Source organism: Daktulosphaira vitifoliae, unplaced genomic scaffold, assembly GCF_025091365.1.
Source record: "Daktulosphaira vitifoliae isolate Bord-2020 unplaced genomic scaffold, ASM2509136v1 Scaffold_3, whole genome shotgun sequence".
Taxonomy (NCBI): Eukaryota; Metazoa; Arthropoda; class Insecta; order Hemiptera; family Phylloxeridae; genus Daktulosphaira; species Daktulosphaira vitifoliae.
Window position 1 is genome coordinate 5,135,529 of NW_026099574.1, and position 22,983 is coordinate 5,158,511.

At 26.2% G+C, this 22,983-nt stretch overlaps 3 protein-coding genes and 1 long non-coding RNA gene across 7 annotated transcripts in view; 2 read left to right on the top strand and 2 right to left on the bottom strand.

Annotated features, from left to right (window-relative positions):
- LOC126901048 (ARF GTPase-activating protein GIT2) overlaps window positions 1-2,366 on the bottom strand; it is a 7,836-nt gene extending 5,470 nt beyond the window's left edge. The window contains exons 1-4 of the mRNA XM_050677177.1: window positions 2,136-2,366; window positions 1,560-1,690; window positions 1,394-1,494; window positions 1,157-1,331 (exon numbers count right to left, since the gene is read on the bottom strand). Of these exons, the coding sequence (XP_050533134.1) occupies window positions 1,157-1,331; window positions 1,394-1,494; window positions 1,560-1,690; window positions 2,136-2,190 (462 nt within the window). The 5' untranslated portion in view covers window positions 2,191-2,366. The remainder of the gene's footprint in view (window positions 1-1,156; window positions 1,332-1,393; window positions 1,495-1,559; window positions 1,691-2,135) is intronic.
- A 3,092-nt stretch (window positions 2,367-5,458) lies between these two features.
- On the top strand, window positions 5,459-8,043 carry LOC126900262 (uncharacterized). The gene is made up of 4 exons (XM_050675853.1): window positions 5,459-5,618; window positions 6,658-6,777; window positions 7,513-7,691; window positions 7,841-8,043. Exons 1-4 carry the CDS (start codon window positions 5,567-5,569, stop codon window positions 7,928-7,930), a joined length of 441 nt encoding a protein of 146 aa, XP_050531810.1. The 5' UTR covers window positions 5,459-5,566; the 3' UTR covers window positions 7,931-8,043.
- Window positions 8,044-8,773: 730 nt separating this feature from the next.
- On the bottom strand, window positions 8,774-17,682 carry LOC126900265 (uncharacterized). 2 transcript variants are annotated; one of them, XR_007702825.1, is made up of 3 exons: window positions 17,005-17,682; window positions 16,760-16,934; window positions 8,774-9,755 (listed from the first exon to the last, which is right to left on the bottom strand). It is a non-coding gene; the product is annotated as an uncharacterized LOC126900265 (long non-coding RNA). The 2 variants fall into 2 exon arrangements; XR_007702824.1 differs by having other exon boundaries at window positions 8,774-9,772.
- On the top strand, window positions 12,671-15,459 carry LOC126900263 (E3 ubiquitin-protein ligase RNF8-like). 3 transcript variants are annotated; one of them, XM_050675854.1, is made up of 4 exons: window positions 12,671-12,782; window positions 13,283-13,380; window positions 14,790-14,988; window positions 15,043-15,459. In XM_050675854.1, the coding sequence occupies exons 2-4, from the start codon at window positions 13,372-13,374 to the stop codon at window positions 15,120-15,122; spliced, it is 288 nt and encodes a 95-aa protein (XP_050531811.1). In that variant the 5' UTR covers window positions 12,671-12,782; window positions 13,283-13,371; the 3' UTR covers window positions 15,123-15,459. The 3 variants fall into 3 exon arrangements, with proteins under 3 accessions (XP_050531811.1, XP_050531813.1, XP_050531812.1); XM_050675856.1 differs by lacking the exon at window positions 12,671-12,782 and adding an exon at window positions 13,108-13,127; XM_050675855.1 differs by lacking the exon at window positions 12,671-12,782 and having other exon boundaries at window positions 13,200-13,380.
- Window positions 17,683-22,983: the final 5,301 nt, after the last annotated feature.

Consider the following 22,983-nt stretch of genomic DNA (forward strand, 5'->3'; position numbering starts at 1 on the left):
AAAAAAAAAAAAAAAAATTCTAATAATTTGCCTAACCACATTTACAATATTAATAATACTTCAATTGATTAAAAATAAGTTTTATTTAATGTAATTAAAAAAAATTCATTTTGTAATTTTTTTTATATACAGAGTGATTGACTAACTATACCTCACAATTTTTTTTTTTTTAAATATTAGTGTTATCATATATTTAATTATTTTATTTGTTATATTTGTCAATATCAACTTAGTTTTTCAAATAGCAACCCAGTTTTTTATATTATTCATCTTCTTCTTCTTCTTCTTCTTCCTCGCCTTAATCTCAATTACTTGGGGTCGGCCACCTTTATCCTAAACTTCCACTTGACACAATCTCCCACATCATCTACGATCACATCAGCTGTCCTCAAATAGCATTCAATAGCATCCCTCTTATATGCTCGTTCCTTATTCTATCTTTTCTAGTCACTCCACTCATCCATCTAAGCATTCTCATCTCTGCTGCACTCATTCTCTGCTCTACTTTCTTATCAACCGCCCAACACTCTTAATCATACATCATAGCTGGCCTTATTACAGTCTTGTAGAATTTACCTTTGAGCCTCATTGGAATTCTTTTATCGCATAAGACACCAGACGCTTCTCTCCACTTCAACCACTCGCACTTAATTCTGTGTCTTACATCCTCGTCAATACCACTACTTTAACAAATAAAACAGTAGTCAGGTAAATACAGTAACATAAATATTTAGTGTACCAATAAAAATTATTGATATACTATTATTCTCGGTTATTGGTTTACGACCCATAAAATTTGCGCGTCTTTAATAAATCAATGTGAGTAATACTCATGTCCTCTAAACTTTAATGAATCATAGCTCACTGCTAATTGAATAAAATAAAAAAAAATTGTTTTTAACTAAATCTAATCTTATTATATATATATATATAAAAAAAAAATAGGGTTACCACTTGAAAATTGAAAGTTGATACTGATTCAAAGCATAAGGGATGATCATAAAACTGTAATTTTACTCACTGAGTAGCCCAAGATAAAAATATATTTCATAAAAAAAAAAAAAGATAACTTATATTTACAGAGATAATTTGTGAGGCATAGTTAATCAATCACCCTGTATAATGATAGAAGAATTGTTTGATATTATAAACTTACAGGATGATAATAATTTGCATCAGCACCTTGAGCTAATATTCTAAGACTTGTTTCTAAATTTGCTGTTCGAACACTGGAATGTAATTGTTGATTTAAATCTTCCTTTGTATCACTACTCTTTAAAATAAATGCTTGTTGTCGGTGTTTAGTACGAATAAAATCTTCCTTAATATTACTAAATAAACAAAAAAAGTTAAAATTTAAAAGGATAAGGAAATTATTTAGTAATTATTGTACATTGGATCTTTAGGAGTAGGTTTTTTCTTATGATTTTTACTATCACTTAAAGCATGTTCCCAAAGAGTATTAATATTAGCTTGATGTAAAGTCTTTACCATCTATTAAAAAATAATAATACAAAATTATAATTAATAAATTTTAAAATATTATTCAACTTGCTTACACTTAGAGTAGAAGAACACCATTCTGCGTTTAAACTTTTGATTTGTGAAATATGACGGCCTAAACTACGGTGTATACTACAGCATTCATCACAAATAAATAATCCACGATTAACAATCACCCAAGTAGGATCTTTATACAAAAAAAAAATATATAATTATACATATAGGTATACATATACATATACCAGGCATATTAAATGTGATATCTATAATATCTATAATATTTGACTAACTCAATAGTTTACAATTTTTTTTTAACAAATGTTGAAATCTAAAACTATTGCAAAAACATTTTTTTTGTGGCATAGAAAAATATACTTAGAATATAGCATAAAATCTAAAATTTCTTCAAAAATAAAGATTGTGTGATTACATTAGTAAAATTTATCAGTTAATTTTATTTCACTTGGTTTTGTAGAGTGACTTGTCTAGTTATTGAACAATTAAAGTTTTAACTTTATGATAAGTTATTTCATATAGTTATATATTTTATATAGTTATGTTAAATAAAAAAACATCAAGTATAAATATTAAATCTAAAATTAAACCAAGAAAAAAAAATTATAAAAAAATACCTGGACCGCTGCAATCAGCACATACATCATAGTTTTTGTATTTAGATGACGACATTGAATAATTAATAACAAAAAAATATTAAAACAAGATAATTTCTAAAAAATATAGTATTATTATTATAAACGAAATCGAAAAAGTTGATAAAATTACCCTAAAAAAGAAATTTTTAATTTAAAAAAATCAACAACGACCTAATTTTTAATACTTACATTTCTAATAAGTAAAATATTTTTTTAAAAACTGATAAGGACATTAATTGCATTAATAGATATAAATTAATTTGGGTGGGTAACTTTTGTTCCAATTAATAGTTGTCCCTAAAATGTGTTGGAACAAATATTAATTGAAACAAAAATTTAACGGATTAAATAATTCTTGAATACAAGGTCCAGATTTTTATGCAAAAAATATTGGGAAACATGCGCATAAATATGCATGTAATATATACAAAAAATATAAGAAACCAATTTTTTAATTTTATAGCTAAATGCAAAACTAAAAAAAGTTGTAAATGCAGTTTAGCTTAAAGACGATTTTTTTTAATCGATTTATTTTTTTACACTTATTACGAATATGGTAAAATAAAATGTTTTTCAAAAATAGTTAAAAAGCTATAGCGCATTAAAGTTTCTATAAAATGCTGTTGTCAGGCTATGCTCACGTCATTATTTTGATCATTTACACGTTTTACTGGGAATTTATACTTATAAATTATAAGATATAAACAATAAAAAAAAACATTAATAAACGAATAAAATTAATCTTAATGCTAGAGCTGATAAAGTAATCCGGAATAGTCCATATCTGAATTTTTAAGTAATAATAGTTACATGTGATCAATTCTAGTTGATTTATTAATATTAAATTTTTATCATATTGGATATTTCATATAATAAAAATAGTTTTGACGAATTTAATTAGCATAATAAAATTTATGTTAAACAATTAATTCATTAACACTTTGATTTTATTTTTAATATTTTAATTAATATAAAAATATCACCATGTCAAAAATCTTTCAGTTCATTACGTCTGAACGGGAAAAAATCCTAACAGCTATATTAAGAAAAACACATATTATTTGTGAAGCAATTCGGTTTATTTTCTAAGTAAAATATAATAAGTTGCACCTTTTAAAGTAAAATTTATGGGAAATTTAAAAAAATAGTAGAAACTACAGATTATTATTATTTTATAATGATTGGTATTGATTATCTCTTACGATTAAAATACATAAATAATCATAAATGATCAGATTATTACTAATTACCCCGTTGCTAATATTAATATCAATGTTCATTAATGATAGTCAGTTTACTATATCTATAGTAATTGCTGTTACTGATACAATATAACTATCAGATAAAATATACTTGTAGCTATGGACCATTTCAAACAAAAGCAACATCAACTCCTATTTCCTTAATTGTATACTAATACAATAAACATTTATTATAGCAATTAAATATAGTGTGATATTAATATTTTTATTTAATATTGTAATTTTTACGAAGAAATAATAAAAAATGATAAAGTAGTATATTTTGTCACTTTTATAACAAACATGTATAAAAATTAAATGTTTATGCAATACTTTATAATAAATTTTTTTTTTTTACTTATGAATAAATACATTGATCTTTAAGGAACTATCATCGAAATCAAAAATTTACTTTTCTATATCAACTTTTCGCACTATTTTCAAATCTGAAATTAGACTTTTTCTATCACTTCTAAGTTTTGATATTATTACTAATTATTAAAAAATGAGTATTTACATATAAAAGAATAATTAAAAACAAAAAAAAATATTTTTAAATTATTACTGATTTTGATTTTTAATATGTTAAAAATAATCAGTACAAAATATTATTTTTCACCTATTTTTTTGGTCTTTTAAAGTTGATTTTTTTAATGTTTATTACAAAAAAAAAAGTTGAATTTGTTACCATGACTTTAAGCTTAACTTCAAGTTTGAAATTTATATCATTAAATAGAAAAATTTATAGATACTATTTACTGTAATTTTACCAGAAAAACTCAAAATTTATTTTGTATTTTATTGTAATAGATCATTTAAATAGAAACCACAGTAATCATTTACAAGTAACTTTTGGTGTTTAAAAAGATTATACAATTTAAATATTTAGAACTTAATTAATTTTAATGATTTACTTTAACTAAAAAAATCAATCAAAGATATATATAAAAGTGTCAGAATTTCTGAAACAATTTCAAAAGTTATGTTGAAAAAGTTTACTTTTTATGAAGATGTTGACATTTAGAAACCCCCCCATGGGCAGTTGAAGGGTCATATTAAAAAAATATATATACCAAATAAATACCTAATGTATCTATAAAAATAAATTGATTATATTCATCTATATTTCAAAAAGTTATGACAGTTTTCAGTAAAAAAACTTGAAAAAATTTCGAAAATTACAGATTTATAAATTTGTATTTTTTTTTTGAGATATGCCTCCTTTACGGAAAACAAGGAAAAATTTTTGATTTTTTGAGGGTAATGTCTTCGACTAGATATGATTTCTATTAATAGCAACAATTTTAGTTCACTATACTATATTTGAATAACCAATTTAAACAACCGTTGTCAGCAGATGGAATTTAAAATTAAAAAACGGCAACAAATTCATTGATTATTTTTAAAAAGATGTACAGATATTTGGGAAAATGAATACTGAAGTCTATTGAGCCAGGTAGTAAGAGCGATAAATTCAAATAATCGGATGAATAAACTTTAAGTGTTGTAACTTTTACGTTACGAAGGGATGAAGTCCCTTAAAGTATAAGTTAAACATTCTGTATAATGACAGCAGTAAAAATATAGTTATGTACAGTTTCCTTAGGCACAAAACTGTCGTAAAGTTGTTTGATGATTTGGTGACTTCTATTAAAAAATTTAAATCTATGCCTGAATATTATACAAAATAATCAACTGATAAAATTTTAATTTTCAGTATTTTTTATTAATGTGATACATTTTTCAACTAAAACAAAAACATGAATTTTCTTTTTTTGAATATTTTTTGAATATTTTTTGTATAACATGTATAATTCAAGAAAATATTGTCATTTTATCTAGACTCCAATGAAAAGAAATTCATTTTGGATTGGTAATTGAAGTTTAAACTCATTTTAATTATTTAAAGAGTAATTATAATTAATCATAATAAGTGATTCAATTTAACATAGCTGTTAACAAAATGTATATATACATCTAGGCTTACTATGTTCCATAGAATAATGAATGGTTATAACTTCATACTTATAAATATGGGTGTGATAGTGTTTTTTAAAAAAATTATCTAAGTAAATTAAAACATAATTTAACTGCAGTTGTTCAATTTAATTATCTCAAATACAATTTTTAAGAATCATTTTTCTATAATTATAAATTATTTTAAATATCATGTATAAAATACTTTCCTCGCTTTTTTTAATTTTTATTGCTGTTCAATTTTGTAAGTAAAAATCTTCATTTGTAATTTTCTATTAATTTTTTATACATTAATTTTACCATAAAACGCCAAAAATCAACGCATTTTAACTTGCAACAAGTTTAATAAGAAATCACAGGTACTGTAGCCAGTGCCAGATTTACCGAGGGTACATGAGGTGCATTGCCTTGAGATTTTTACATTTTTACATTTTTTGAGTGTTTGAAAAATTATATATCAGCTATTTCTGACTATTTTTTTTTTCAAAATGAGCTTTATTTCGGTTTAATAAGAGAGACTAGAAGGTATTTATTTTACTATATGTTTTTATATATATTGTAATTTAACATAAGTTGTGGTATGTTTTATTTTAATATATTGATCATTGTGTAAAATATATCGTTTTAAATGAAAATAACAAATGCATCAAGCAATACTTTTTAAGGGGCTCAATTTTTAGTTTATGCCTTGGTTTCTTAAACTTAGATATGATATTAAATGTAGCTATTATGGTTTAATGTGTCATTATTTTTATTATAAAAAATAATGTTTTTTAGTTTTTAATTTTTTCAAAATTTCAAAATAGCTATTTTTTAAATATTTTCTTACAAAAACTGGGTTCTCCAACACAGGTATGCAAAATATTTATAATTACTTAACCACTGGTTCAAAAGTTATCTCCCAATAATTTTCTTTGTTAGATTTTTTCTGATGTTTTGGTTTGTAATATTTGTAGTTAAATGTATATATTGCTATTAAAAAAAAATTAGTAACCCTTGGAGGGGGTATGGGATGAACTTAAAAAATTTTTAACGACTTAAAAGAGTTATAAGACCATACTTTTTTCATTAATTTTTATAAATAATTTGATAGAAAGCTTTTCTAGTATATTTCTTTATCTCTCCCCTTCCCCTAAATGTTTTTATGGAGACTCAAACTTTTACAGCCCCCATGCAAATGTTAATTATTATTTTAGGAAAAATTTATTGTAGTAATAATAATAAATCAATTACTCTGTATGTTATTATTTACTAAAAATGTAATGAATTTATAAATTGATTAGGTGAATCATTGGAATGTTATGTATGTACTAACCAAGATCAAAATCATGAAAAATGCTTAAATACAATAAAAACGTGTGAGCCTGAAGAAGACATGTGTTTATCAGAAATAAGCTGGGGATGTAAGATATGAAAATTTTATATAATAATAGTGTTCATTCTTAATTTAGTTTTGGTTATTAAAAGGGCATAGTCACTGTTCATGCACTCAGGTCTAATAGTCTATCATATGCATCCCGTACAGAATTCCATGATAATAATTATTTTTTTACTAAAGTTTACTGTGCTATTAATTCTATAGAGCTTTGCTATTTTTACTTATATTAGTTCAGGATTCCTTTAATTAGTTCCCTGTTTTTACAAAATAATTTTATACCTTCTTATCAGTTTAGTCAGCAATAATACCAGTTTGTCTTGTAACTCTAAAATTCTGTTTGTTGGCTTCACTTTCATTTTTTTGCTGGTTTTAAAGCCAAAGAAATCCACAAAAAGCTGAGAAATGTCCATCACAGCAGAGCTTGGAACTGTTGTTAGGCTATATACTTTATGATTTACCTGGTGCCATACAGGTTCCAAAATGTCAACATTACCTTTCCATATTCTATCTTGTTGACAAGTCTCTCCCATTTGCCATGTAGAGCTGGAGAGGTCTGTTAGCTGGTTGGAAGCAGGTAGTCTATGCCTACCAGTCCCAAAAATTTCAATTTTAATTTGGAGTGACTGGCTGTATGATTAATGGTGTGTGTTTCCGTCCTCACTTAATTACTAGAGTCTGCAGGGTTGTCATTCCAGTGATCCTTGAAAGTATCTTGTGGTTGATATTCATTCTTAATTGAATTATTAATAAATATTTTCAGCTCCTCCTTATTGGGTAGAAGGAGGTATAAAACAATACTATGTATCCAAACGATGTGCTACTCGTGCTACTTGTGAAGCTGTAAAAGCAAAAACAATACCTTACTGCACATATCTATGGTACCAAGATTGGAAATGTGCTGAGTGTTGTCTTGGAGATCGTTGCAATTATTATATAACAGTAAGTTATAGTTCATTGTCATGTTAAAATAATTGTCTAATCTTTAAGAATTTTTTTTTTTTGTAGAAAATATTTGATTTTTAATTTTTTTTAATTAATATTATTATTTTAATGTAATTGTACTTAATTAAATTAATAATAATTTTTAGATGGGAAGCAGTGAAATAAAGTCAAATTTAGTTGTTTTACTAGGATCCATAATTTTTTTAGCAGGATTTTATATTAATATTTCTATTTGAACTTCGTTTTATTTTATTAAGACAGTATAGTTTTTATGTATTATAAATTAACTTTAAATCATGTAATATTTAATTATAGACCTTTATTATATAAGTTTACAAAATAAGTTAAATTTTAACTATTATAAATTAGACTTAAGCCTAAAAATTTTATAGGTTCTTTAGTATATCAATTTTTGTATGTAACTTTTTATATTTTGTACAACATATAAAATGACATATGGTGATTCAACAATTTTTTTTTAATTAAGTTAAATTCCGTCCATACTTTAGTAAACAAATTCTGTCCAAAAAATTATTTTGTAAAATAATTATAATTGCGTATAAGGATAAAATAAGTGAAAAATAAGTAATAGTCTATTAGTTTTATTATAATGGCCTAACTTTTATTTTTAAGCATAAATTATTATACTAGACTTTTATAAATAAATTATTTTATAACAATGAAAGAGTATATTTTAATATTAAATATTTTATTTTTATTGTAATTTTTTCCATTATTTTATGATCAACTAACACTATAATATAAAATCAAATTTAATTAGACATGTTATATATAAATATATGTATACTATAAATGACAATAATTTCACAAAAATGTATTTTCCCATCATGTATTAAAATATTATACATATATTTTAATTGTTTTTAACTCAATATGTGTTCAAAATTTTATTTATATATCTAATATTTGTTTTATCATTTATATTTAACAAAAAAATGTTTAATGTTCAACATAAAATAAAGAATTAAAAGTTATGTTAAAGTCAATGATATTGATAATGATAATAATAAATATTATTAAATTATTATTATAGACAATTTTTATAGAACAAATGAATGTTACATAAGTGTAGGATCAACAGATACTTATAAGGTGGTTAAGAGAAGCAATAGCCCTCCCAAAAGGGGCTAATCTCAAATTAAAAAAATTAAAGAGCGAAATATACAAAATTATCAACATACCATTAATAAAAAATAATTTTTGTTATTCTAATAATGATTGTTATGATACGTATGATATTTTTAAATTTAAGATTATCTTCATAATTTTGACGAAAGATTATGGGAATAGAAATGTGTACTTAACATTTTTTTTAATAGTATTATTTAAAGGACAATTCTAAAAAAAATTGGAGGCGTACAATATTTATGTGGGCACCCCATGCCAAAATCTTAAATACTACCCTAAAGATTAAAATATAAATTAAAGAATTCCCAAAGATAAAAAACAATAATTTGTCTGAATTATTATTTTTAAAGGAAAGCTCAAAATGTTTATTATTTGAAAATATTAATATGTCTAATAATAATATAATACGTTAGAGTCCCCCTTTTAAAGTACTTAATTCTTCAATTGGTTATTTAGTTCATACAGCAACACAAATGTATGTATTATAAAAGTAAGTCTCAGAGAAAAATTATTTAATTTAAAAATTTAACTTGAGTACTATACAAGAAGTTGTATATTATATCGATTTCAATAAATACTACTCATGTAAAAAAGACAAAACGTCCAACTTAATTTCATTGTTGGATGTTTTACATAAATCACTTCATTTTTAGTTTCTATAGTAACAGTATTATATTTAATACAAATAATAAATAATCAATAAAGTTTAATAAAAAATAATAATTGAAATATATCACATTGTATTAAAAAATTAATTACATATAGATAGAAAGTTAGAGATATTCTTAAACACGGATCATTCGCTACTAACGAGAACTTCCAAATAATTCCAAGATACTGTATAATAACTAATGACGTATATGCATTTGCCCATACGTTGCGGCGTGTTCGCGTGACAACAACCTCCGACCACTGAAATATGTTATGCACTAAAATAATAAAGTGTAATATACTGTAATAATTAATTATTATAGTGAAATCATCATGTTTATCAAATTTATAAATATAGCCAGTGCTCGAATTGGGGGGGGAGGGTACGCAGGGGGACGTAGCTCCTATAGTTTTTTTTAAATTTTTTTGCGCACCCCAACTACTTTTTTTTATGAGGACGGTGGAAAATACCACCTCTTTTTTTTTTTTTAAATAGTATGATAATGAAATATAATTTATTAATAAATACTAAATAAAGTAATGAGTAAAAAAAAAAAAAAGTCTTCAAAATGCTAGGGACGCAGTTTTCAAATTGTTAAGTTGAGCTCCCCTACTTATTTTTGGCCAATTCGAGCACTGAATATAGCCATATAAAATTATAGCATAATATATAATATGTCTTTAGTATTTTAAAAAGATTATATAATATATAAAAAAAACGGTAGTACAGTGGAGTCTTTTAAACTAGTATTTGTAGATACACTGCTTTTAATAAAAATATGCACATGATTACAGTAAATAAATATTTAGTACATTTTGGTCAATCTGTTATAACCAATCTCAATATTTAAAAAAAAACCCAACACAGGGAGATCACGGCATAGTATGGACGTGGTATAATTGAGACAAGTATAAATGATATTTTACTATGTGTTTTTTTTTTGTGTCTTTTACCACTTTTTCTTAGCTCTCACCGAACCGATTTCTTTCAACGATACGCCAAAAGATCACAAATCGTATCTAGTCGAAGACATTACCTTCAAAAATTTAAAGAATTTCCCTCGTTCCCCGTAAATAGGGAAAACCTCCAAAAATTTTTTTAAAATCGCTAATTTTCGAAACTTTTTCAATTTTTTTTACTTAAAACTGCTATAACTTTTTCAAAAATTTCGGACTTTATTTTGTCTTTACAGTGAAAATGGCTACCGAATGTTATTTTTGTGTGAAAATTCTCAATATTTTACATTTTTAATTTTATAATGCTATAACTTATTGAAAAGTGTATGGATCAATACAATTTTTATGAGAAATAATATTTATATATTTATATTTAGAAATAATATAAGAGGCGCGTAAGCCTCTTCGGGCCATCATCATAAGTAGGCCACTGATTCCGGTAGAAGTACCCGGCTACGCCGGGCACGATAAGTGTTTTTTAGAAAAAATATTACTTCAGAATCAGTGAAAACTATAGAAAACTATATCTAAAAATGTTATTATTAAAATCAGGAAAATTCAAAAAGAGAATATAGTAAAATGTATTGGGTATAAGGTTGAAGCCTCTTAATGAGGTATTCCCTTTAGGCCTATTCAAAAATTATTTTGGGAGGAAATTTAATATTTTTTACTTTGTTAAACATGTTATAGAAATTTTTTTGCTAAAATTAAAGTAATGATGAAAAAAAGGACATTAGGTCCTTATATATTAGAAGTTGCCTAAAAAAATATTGATAGCGCTTGTTCAAGGAAGGGCCAATCTCTCTTAAATACACCCTTGTTATACACAAAAATTATTAATAATCTTATTATAATAATTGTTTATATTATAGAATAATTAAAAAAAAATTTAGCAGGTTATTATAAGTGGCACACTCTAAATTTAAATTTAAATTAATATTAAAATTAAATTAATATTAAAAATAAAAATAAAAATTTAATTTTGATAAATATATTGGTAACTGCGATTTAACGTTGAACATCATAGTTATCATAGATGAACCCCAATTCAAAAGATAAACTCATAGTCTCATACATCATATATGAGAAAAAAGAAAATTATTAACTCTGTACTTAGTACTGTTCTTATAATGAAAGTACAAACTTAAATAATTATAACGTCATGAAATTTATATATAACATATAACATTCCTTGATAAAAATAGGGCAAATGCAACATAGTGTCCTAATAATAATACATAATACACCATATAATTAAGTTTCATAATACATATCAGCAGAAATGAATCACTGCGCATAATACAACCATGCACGTGGACTTAAAAAAAAAAAAAGCTCGTAAAACGGTGAAAAATGAACGGATTGAATTGATTTTTTTATCACATCTCAGGAATGTCATTGGGCGGGTCTGATGAAAATTTCAAACCTTAAGTCGTAAAACGCTGGCGTCAGCGAGCGTTTTTCTTGATAACGGTCGAAATTTTAAAACGCTCGCGGGCTAGCGGCAAAAATTTTCCGACCTTCGCCAATAATTTTCCCGGAGTCTGGTGACCGAGTACTTTCGTTGAAAAAAAAAATTTTGAAATTCCGAGCACGCTAAGTAATTATTCCAGAAAAGATTTTTTTTCCTTGTTCTATTATATAATAAGATATATATATATTTATTCATATATTACATTTATAAATCATAATTTATTTAATTCTATCAGATACTCGATGATGCTTGGTTTGAAAATGACCACAAAAACAATATGATAAATTTAATAGTGTTGAAGTATTTAGATGTTAGAATGTATCACGAAGTTAGTTAAAGAAATGAACGCATTAAAACAAGAGCAAAACTAACAAAAACTATTCATTTTAATCACGATTAATTTATGTTCATTACTGTTTTACTATATATTTTATAAGTTTTGGAAAGAATAATTGTTTTAAGTTTTACATAATTATACATTACATAACTTATACTAAAAATAAACTCGCTAATAATGAATTAACAAAAAAGAATTATATTACGAAAATACTTTAAAAATACAACAAGGTGATTATATATTAACTTACTTTATTTAATTTTACACTTGTTTAAGCAAAGTCGCATGATATTCTTAGTATATAACATGAAATATACTATGTCTTAATCTATTTACCTGACTTATTTACCTGTATAAAATATATAAGTGAATAACCTATGAACTCCATTTATTTATTTTTTGGATGGAGTTCACGTAATGGGGTTAAAATTAATTTTGGGCTTATATATTACTATTGTATTAAATTAAACATTAGAAACATTGGTAACAATATCATGTCCATATGGTCATTGATTATTAAGTAATTATCAAAAGCAGTTACATATAAACATACATTTTTGTTTATAAAACATTACATTTTTTTATATTATAACAATTATAATTCAAATCTCTAAGAAAAATATAATTTATAATGCATTGTCATGTGTGGTCTTAATTGATTTTTATAAATATTTTAGAAACATCTTCATCACGTTTTAAAAATAAATAAATCTTATTACTTATATTAAATATTTTGATAAGAAAAAATATTAATTAAAAAATAAAACACCTATGGATTTAAGACATTTTTGAAAAAATTAATTTATCTTACTTTTCCTAAACTTTCAATTGTATTAAGGCTAATGTTAAATTACATTAAAAAGAGGTATTTATCAAATTATTATCATTTGTAATTCTATTTTCTAGATAAAATTTTTAAGTTAAACTTTGTTAAGTCATTTAATAGCTTCAACATACTTTAATTATTATCTTTTTTTTTTTTTTGAGAAGTTAATTTTTTTGTTTGAATTTTTTTTCTAGATCAAATATCAAAAATTGAAGAAACGATCAAAGAAAAGGTTCATAATGATCTAGAAAGTGATTTTCAATGTTCAATTTGTAATGAATTAATGGTTAAGGTATTATTTTTACATTTAAATCCATTAATAGTGTAAATATAACACGTCATCGTGTTAAAAGTTCTTAACAAATTTATTATGTTACTTTGGTTAAAAAATGCATTAGGGAATACTTTTTAATCAATTTTAAGATTGTTAAATAATAGTGATAAAGTGATAGTAGAGATCTGAAAACTTTTTGAACTTTCTAGTTCTAGAATTATAAATAAAATTTCTGAAAATTAAAGCTAAAATATTTTAATTAAAAAAATAATTTCTGATGAAAATTTTTTTTTATTAGTTAAAAAAGTAAATAAATGTGTTTAAAAATCAATTGTTAAATTCATATAGTAAAATCTAGTAAAGAAATTTAAAATGCTTTTCTTTAGGTAAATGTACATATTTTTATTTTGAACTAACAATTAATATGATTGCTAAACATAGGAAGACACAAATTTTCAATTTAAAATAAAATTTGCTTAATTTTCTAAGATAAAAAACGATTTTACAATTACTTCATTTACTTACATTTACATTACTTTACCATGATGTGTCACATTTTAAAGTAAATTTGTTTGTTTATGAAAATAAAATGCAATTTAGGTAAAATGAAAAATATTACTATGTCATTGTCTATATATTATTATTTTATAATTTAGTAACTTTTTTTATCCAAAATTTAAATAAGTTTTTAAATTTTGTTTTTGATAAATTAGCTTCTAAGAGACTGAAAAAAAATCACATACTTCATAATTATACCAGCAAAATTATTTTATTTTAGAACTTGGGTTTGAAGTTTAAATAAAACATATTTTATCTCAAAATTGTAGTAATACAAAAATAAGCAAAAATGTTGTTGTTTGGGGTATTTTATTTGACCAATGTTGGATATTTGGGGATTGTGTCAATTCAGGAGCAACGAGGTTCTATCGGGGTTGTAGAGTTATATTATTTTTAATTACCCCCATCATGGTTTGTTGCCGTCAGCGCTTTTAGTGATTTTCAGTTTATTGTATAAAATTTGAACATAACATGATAATTATTTTAAGATAAGATGCATAGTATACAATAATCATTTAACATGTATATACATATGTAATAGCTAGTGTACAAATGTGTATATGTTATGACAGATAAATTAATTATTTGTTTGTATACAATTGGTATTAAATATTGATATATTGAATATAATTATATTATTAATTAAATATTAAATATTGATAAATGTAAGATGCGTAATGCAGAGCATTGTGCATATTACGACAAAATGTTAGTTCAAGAAAACTTGAATTTTACGCATCCATAAATTAGATTAAAAAAATGATTTTGAATATCTCATTATCATTGGGAAATAAATAAAATTTAGTCATAAATTGTGAAAATGAATATTTTATATAAAATTTAATATGTAAATTTGTTTTTTTTTTTAGGCGTGTACAATTAATTGCAGCCATACATTTTGTGAAATTTGTTTAAATACTTGGTTGAGAGAAAGTAATGTGTGTCCTCTTTGTCGAACTTCAGTTCAAACCAAAACTCTATGTCTATCTATGGATAACTTTATTACTAATATTAATAATCTTCTTGGGAACGCAATAAAAGAACACCGGGAAAAAATACAACAAGAAAGTAAGTATATTTGAACATTTATTAACTTATATTTATTGTTATAACTATTTTTAGAATTGACAGTTAATGTCCCACGAGTACCACAAATGGCTTGGAGAGGTCGTAGAAGAAGAGTTATACGTCGAAATATATAACCTGCACATGTTCAATGAGAAATAGTGCAAAGAATTCATGAAGTAAATTTATTATTATTATTATGCGTATAATGTTCACCAAATCGTTTCCACTGGCAACGACACCGCCAGCGACGACGTTTCCTCCGAACGGTCCAGCATTACCAACATCAATGTCCACCGCGCGAACAATTTCAATCTACACGGTGCCAACTTCAATTGTTACAATTCAGGATAACTCGGGTACGGAACCTGACGTGTTGTGTACGCGATACTTACAACCAGTGGTGTAGTCCTAAAAATGTTTATGGGTATACGCCTATATTATGAATAGATAATAACGTGGGGGGCTTCGCCCCCCCCCATTGCAATTTATATTTTCTACATACAATATTTCACAATTATTTTGTTGAACTTTTAATTTTATACATTATCAACAGTGATATAGTCGTAATTTGATCAATAGATAAGTTAAAAACCTAAATGAGGAAACGTGGGGAATTTCACCCCCACACTACTTTTCAAAGGCCTTAACTATAACATAGTTTTGGGGGACGGAATACAAATATTGTGATGTTTTAACTGTGTTAAAAATATGTATTTTCTAATTATTACATAATGCAACTAAAACTCTTAACCCTCCCAGATACGGCCTAGCTCCTTCCAAACTATTACTCGAATATTTTTACTGACACTTCTAAGTTCTTACATAAATTAAATTTCATAGTCATATAATCGATATGTGTATTATTAGATACTGTTATATTTTTTATAAATAAACAATAAACTTTATGCAGTAATAAAATAATCTTACAATTATTGTTTTCAAATCGTTAAATCATAAATGAAATAAACGTGAATAGGTACATGTTAGTACTATCTTAATTCATTATAGGTAATATATTAAATACTAGATTGGTTGGTAAACGGTTTATTACGGAAAAATACAAATTACCAATTTCAACAGCTATAGGTTAACCCAATAACTTTCAGTTTCAACTTAGTATGTGCTATATCGTTAATTTCTGGTCGATGTTTTAAATTTTGTCAAATGTCAATAAAATTGTCGTGAAATGATAAACATTATCCTATTTATTTTATTGATATTTATTTATACACTTTGACAGTGTTTTGTTTTACATTTATATTCTATTTTTAAAATGATAATAGTCTCGAGCCATATTTGTGTGTTTATAACTTTAAATATATGTTTATATGTGGTATGACTGTAGAGATTAAACAAACTGATAAGAGTTATTCAAAATTTGTGTTTTATGACAAACGTACCTATATTCGATACCCACGTGTTACTTTTTATTTTATCCTTTAGTCTATACTCTTTAACTATTTTATAAATACGTATATGCACTAATAAGAAAACAGTGGGTATACGCCGTATACTCGCGTATACGCTCCACGACACCTCTGCTTACAACGTATACATACATATACACGCGTTGTAAGAAATATTAAAAAAAGTGAACGAATTAATACCGTCACATTCCGTAACCGTTACTACGATTCTTAATGAAATTAATTATACAAATTTATTAAGTCGGCCTCATTATGTTGCTCCGTGACATTGATCTTAAAGGGTAAAGCAAGATCATCGAAGACAATTGTAGCGATTACTGTTAACTATTATGACAATTACTTACAGACGGTACGGCGTTCCAGTTGAGCACCCTGCACACAGTACTGCTAACGTAGCCGCTGGGCAGAAAATGCCGGTAACACAAAAACGCATTGCGGACATTTACGTCCGACGGATTACGGCCGCAAGCCACAACAAACTGTAGCCAGGAATCGGCCGTTTGGGTATCCCTCAGAAACCTACGAACGCAAATGTCCATCAGACTGAAGGAGACGTCGAATCGAAAACAATTAATTAACGTGTACATACTTATGTAAACTGACACCGTCGGCGACGGTGGTGTAGCACAAAACACACCGGTTTACCATGTTTAGAAAAAATAAAAAAATAAATTCTGTGGTCAAAAAACGGGCATGATTATAAAAAAAAAATACTATTTATAAATTATATATGAATTATTATTATTCTATATATGTATGAACTATATAAATTACATATTTATATAAAAAACTTATGGTAATAATCACTTTTTATAAATCGAGATCAGATGAAACGATGACAATGTGTCAATTGATTGTGATCAACAGGTTGATTACATAACGAGAGCGCAATGATGTGAATAATATCGATAGAACGACCGAAACACGGACGATAGAAAGTCACACGGTTCAAAGTCCAACTTATGCGCGTGACGAAAAACTCCAGTTTCGATTTACAGTTTCGCTAAACTCCAATTCGTGTTACCGTGAATTTTGGTTCGAGCGCAAAAAAAATTGATTTGCGGTGATTATCATCTCCACAAGTTACTTTAGAAAATATGTTAAAACTTCTATATAGTTCAGTTTTAACTTTAATTAAAAAAAAATTGTATGGATTTTTTGAATGGATTTGATTAGTGTACTGTTTAAATATTTTTTCTGTTACATTACAGATTATCTCAACATCAGGACTTGGTTTTGTGAGATTCTTAATTTCTGTCAAACTACATAATCTGCTATAATATTCTGATGCTTAATATTCTGATTAAGATAAAGTATGTCCAATGAAAAAGGGATATAAATATTATTTCTCATAAAAACATTGTATTGATCCATACACTTTTCAATAAGTTATAGCATTATAAAGTTAAAAATGTAAAAAATAAAATCGAGAATTTTAACACAAAAATAGCATTTGGTAGTCATTTTCATCTTGAAGATAAAATAAAGTACAAAATTTTTTTTGTATAAAAAAGTATATTACATTAGCTTTAATTTAAAATATATATAAAAGTGTCAGTATTTCCGGTACACTTTCAAAAGTTAAGTTGAAAAAGTAAATTTTTTGTGAAAAAGTTGTCATTTTGAATCCCCCCCTGTAGGCAGGTAAAGGATCAGATTTACAAAAAAAATATACAAAATAATAGGTAAGTACCTCTCGTATCTATATAAAAAAAAAATTATATTGATTTGGTCATTTATAAAAAAGTTATGGCGGTTTTAAGTAAAAAAAATTGAAAAAATTTCGAAAATTAGCGATTTTTAAATTTGTAATTTTTTTGGAGATTTCCCCCATTTATGGGGAACAAGGAAAATTTTTTCATTTATTGAGGGTAATGTTTTCGACTAGATACGATTTGTGATCTTTTGACGTATCGTTGAAAGAAATCAGTTCGGTGAGAGCTGAGAAAGAGTGGTAACAGACACAAAAAAAACACATCATAGTAAAATTAATACTTTCCAGCTTCGCATCGAAGCTAAAACAGTATATTATGCTCTTATCATAATTGAAATGTAAACAAACGGCCTCAATTTCTTATCAGTTCAGGACCGCGAAAACACAAGGTACGANTCAGGACCGCGAAAACACAAGATACGAAAGTCCTATCCATGTTTATAAGATCTATGATTTTATCCGTTGTACAATCGTTCATAACAAATTATCATTGTGATAACAAAACGCCCAGCTGACCACTTCAGTACTGTTAATAATTCAACCGGTCCCAGATGTCTGTCAACGAGGCATGCACTGATGTCGGCGTTTGTTTCCCCTTCCGGTCCATGTGTGTCGTCGCCGTCAAGTGGTCTGGCCATTTTGTTCAAAATGTGTTTTGGCCGGTCGTCGAATTTGTCTCTAACCATCTACTTATTATTTGCGTATATTGAACATCTCATGGCTGCCTAACTTTTACTTTTGGCCCTGGCGATCGAGCCATAGATGAAGATTTAATTTGTTTGCTACGGCCTGGACATCATGATTATATAATTTGGTAACTTTGTACAGCATTCCCGTTTTTCTTTATTTTCGTCCATTTCATTGATTCCTCTATTCGTGTATTGTCACGAGGTTTTTTTAAAAATAACTTAAATGACATATTTAAATATATTAATATAATTTATTCTATTTGATCTCTTGGCACATTTGCTCATTGACTTTTGGTAAATCAGCTGAAAATATTATTTTCGTCCATCCTATAATTATTTTTGTCATGTTGAGTGTAATAAAATCTCACATGTGTTGGACCAAACTAGATGTTCTTAGCAGTCTCAAGGCTCGGTATAAAAGGTCTAGATCCATATTGACCGATGTCAAGTTCTTAGTTTGAACATTATTGCAATGATAACCAATTTATTTTATGACATGCGTCGTTCGAATATCGATTATTTTTTTCCGCACGACGTCAACCAATTACGCTTTTGGAAACTGGTTAATTAATTATAGATCTCGTGCATTATTCTTGTTTCCTTTTTTGTGTGTAATATTTGTTTATTAGTGAGAATAACCGTCTCTACGTCAATTTTCAATCTTGAAAAATTGTGTGGCTTACATTTATTTTGTGTCAGTTTTACATGGCACCCTTTATCAATATATAGTTAATCAAAACGTAATCATTATCGCGGCTTTAGGTTGTTTTAGTATTATTATACTAATAAAATACAGCAACGGTCCAAAGATTTTAGTATGGGAGTAGATGAAAAACGTTGATAATATTCATCATGAGAGCTGTGTCCCTATATCAAAGCTTTTTTAGTTTTATTACTCGATCAAGATGTTATTATGAACTATTAGATAAATATTTTTTTTCTTATTTAACCTATTTAGAATCTTATTTAGCGCCAAAAATAAATACAGGTATAAAACCGCTCGCGTGTGAAAACTAGGCACAGACAAGCTTTTTAGTAAAGCGGTATTCTATTCGCGACTGCCAGTGGCTAAACCGTTTCGTGTGTAACCAGCTTAATATTTTAAGACATGTTCAGTAAATGAATTTATCGCAACATATTAATCATGGTGTATTCTTTAAAAATGGTATAAGAATAACGAATAAAAATCATTTGATGTTTTATCTACGAAGTAAAATCTAGTGAAAAAAATTAATCAAAAAATTTTAATATGTTATCATAACTACGACTTTTATTGACTGATCATTAAAATGTCTATTTATGAGCAGTAATTAAATATATAATATTCAAGGTTATAAATTATATGCATTTATAATTTATAAAAATAATGAAAAATTATTATTACACCCAATCCAATCCAATCGACTTATTCAATTATTGGAATGACTCAAAATTTGGCATACTTATATAAAATTAAAACTAAGCTTTTAATAATTTTAGGGAGGTGGATTTTTATTGTAGATATTAAATGATGCAGACTTAAAACAAATTAAAATTTTACATCCTTCATTTATAAATAGAATAAATAAAAAACTTAATTAAATAATAAAAAATTGAATTATTTGATTAGAATTACAACCCATATTTGTCTTCAATAAAATTAAAAAAAAATTTTAAAACTCCTATTTAATATAACAAATATTTCTGCCAAAAAAATAATTACTTTAATGTAATAAAAGTGGTGCTTGAATAATTTGTACCAAAAATTGAATAATCCGACATTATAAACCACATATGTTTTATAAATGCAATTTATTTACTATATTAATGGGCGATAAATAACAAATAAAAAAATAATTCAACCGGACGGTCTATTAATAACAACAATTTTAGTTTATTTGAGCGATAAATTCAAACAACCGTTTCCAGCAGATGCAACAAATATTTTAAAAACGGCGACAAATTCAAATAAAATGTTAGTTAATAAGCAACTGGGAACGTATGGAATTCATAAGCGTTCTGTCCCTTTTAATTATACAGCCTTATGAAAGCAACGTTGCCAGTTTGCTTATAAACTTATTTCTAAACCGTGGGACACGAAAGAACACAACTGACAGACTATTGAGTCACTCAGAGATATTTTCCGTCTTACCATTTGGTCGCCGGAGTTACGTTTTCTCATGCAGTATATTCACTGTACTGTATATTTATGATATTTTAATATTGTTCATTCGATTATTTAAGTTTGTCGCTCTTACTACATGCCTCGATTGACTTCAATATTCATTTTCTCAAATATCCATCCATCGATTTATAAATAATCAATGAATTTGTCGCCAATTTGTTGTGTATTTTTCAATTTATATTTCTAATACATTTATGACTATTTTTATTATTAGACGATTCACGGTCGCGCATTTCCATTTGCCTATTCATCTATAAAAAAAAACGGTAGCACAGTGGGGTCGAGGCACAGTGTGGACGAGGCATAGATGGGACAAGTATAGATGATATCTGACAGTGATTAAAATCACTATCATAAGAAACGCTTCGATGCAAATCTGTAGATAGTGTTTCCTTTAGAGAAATTGGTGAAATATTTTAAAAGCAACATGAACTCTTATTTCTTTAATTATATCCTGATTAGTAGTTCTTTGATTTTAAAATATAATATATGAATAAATACTAATTATAGTTTTTAAATTTAGTATGAAATTGTGAGGCCAGCTATGATGTATGGTTAATAGTGTTGGGCGGTTGATAAGAAAGTAGAGCAGAGAATAAGTGTAGCAGAGATGAGAATGCTTAGTTGGATGAGTGGAGTGACTAGAGATGATAGGATAAGAAACGAGCATATAAGAGGAAGTATAAGTGTTGCGTCAATCGTGGATAAGATGACAGAAAATAGACTTAGATTGTTTAGTCATGGTATGAGGAAAGAAGAATCGAAAGCTGTAAGAACAGTTATAGGGAAGGATGTTGAAGGAAGAAGAGATAGAGGAAGACCAAAAAAGAGATGGAGGGATGCTATTGAGTGCGATATGAGGACAGCTGATGTGAGCGTAGACATGTGGGAGATCGTGTCAAGTGGAAGCTTAGGATAAGGGTGGCCGACCCCAAGTAGTTGGGATTAAGGCAAAGAAAAAGAAAAATATTACCAGAAATTCCGGTGGCAATTGACATAATATGATTGTTGTTTCGGAATGTACAATTTAGCGTTTAGTTGGGTTTAAATAATATAGCGTCAAATCAATTACCTACTCTATCGGTTGTATCTCAATATACACTACACTTTAATGATACAATAAATAAATAAACTCACACATACACACATATGCATTTATAACATTGTGTCTAATGTAAGTATAACATGATAAAAAGTAACCGTAAAATGAAAAAAATGGAATATAAATTTTATTACTCATATTAAATGTAATGTAACTCGAAAAATATTTGTTTAAATGAAAAAATATAAGATTATATTTTTATTTATAATTGTCTTTTAAACAACTTTTGTGCGAAACTTTTTTTTGTAAGTTAAATATTTTTTTTTGAGAAAATTAAGAAAGCTCATATTTTTGAACTTTTGCGAGGCTTTAAAAAAAAAGCTCAATTCCAATCTTGAGGACTATTAGTATGTCATTATACATATTTTAATTCAACTTTTAAAAAAACAAAATTTTTTCCGCAATTTTTCCTTTGTTGACTGGCCTAGATGTCAATTTTAAACTTGTAATTGAGCTAAAAGTTATGGTAATATATTCAATTTATTTTACTATAAACTTTCATAAATCTTTATCAAAAATTTTTCATCAACTTTAAAGAACCAAAAAAATAGGTTAAAATTGAAAATTTGGACTGATTATTTTTAACATATTAAAGATCAAATCAGTAATAAACTAAAAAATATTAAACTCAAAGCCACAAAAAAATTAATGAAAAGTCGCGGATACGTATTTCGGAAACAATGTTACCATTAAAAACGCTAAACACATATTGACACCCCGACGGGGTGGGCAATGTAACATTGTTTCCGAAATACGTATCCGCGACTTTTCATTAATTTTTTTGTGGCTTTGAGTTTAATATTTTTTATATTTTTTAGTTTTTTAAATTAATAATATTTTTAATATAGTTTTAATTTTACTTAATTAATTAGCCACAAGTGATCAATTTTTATTATATC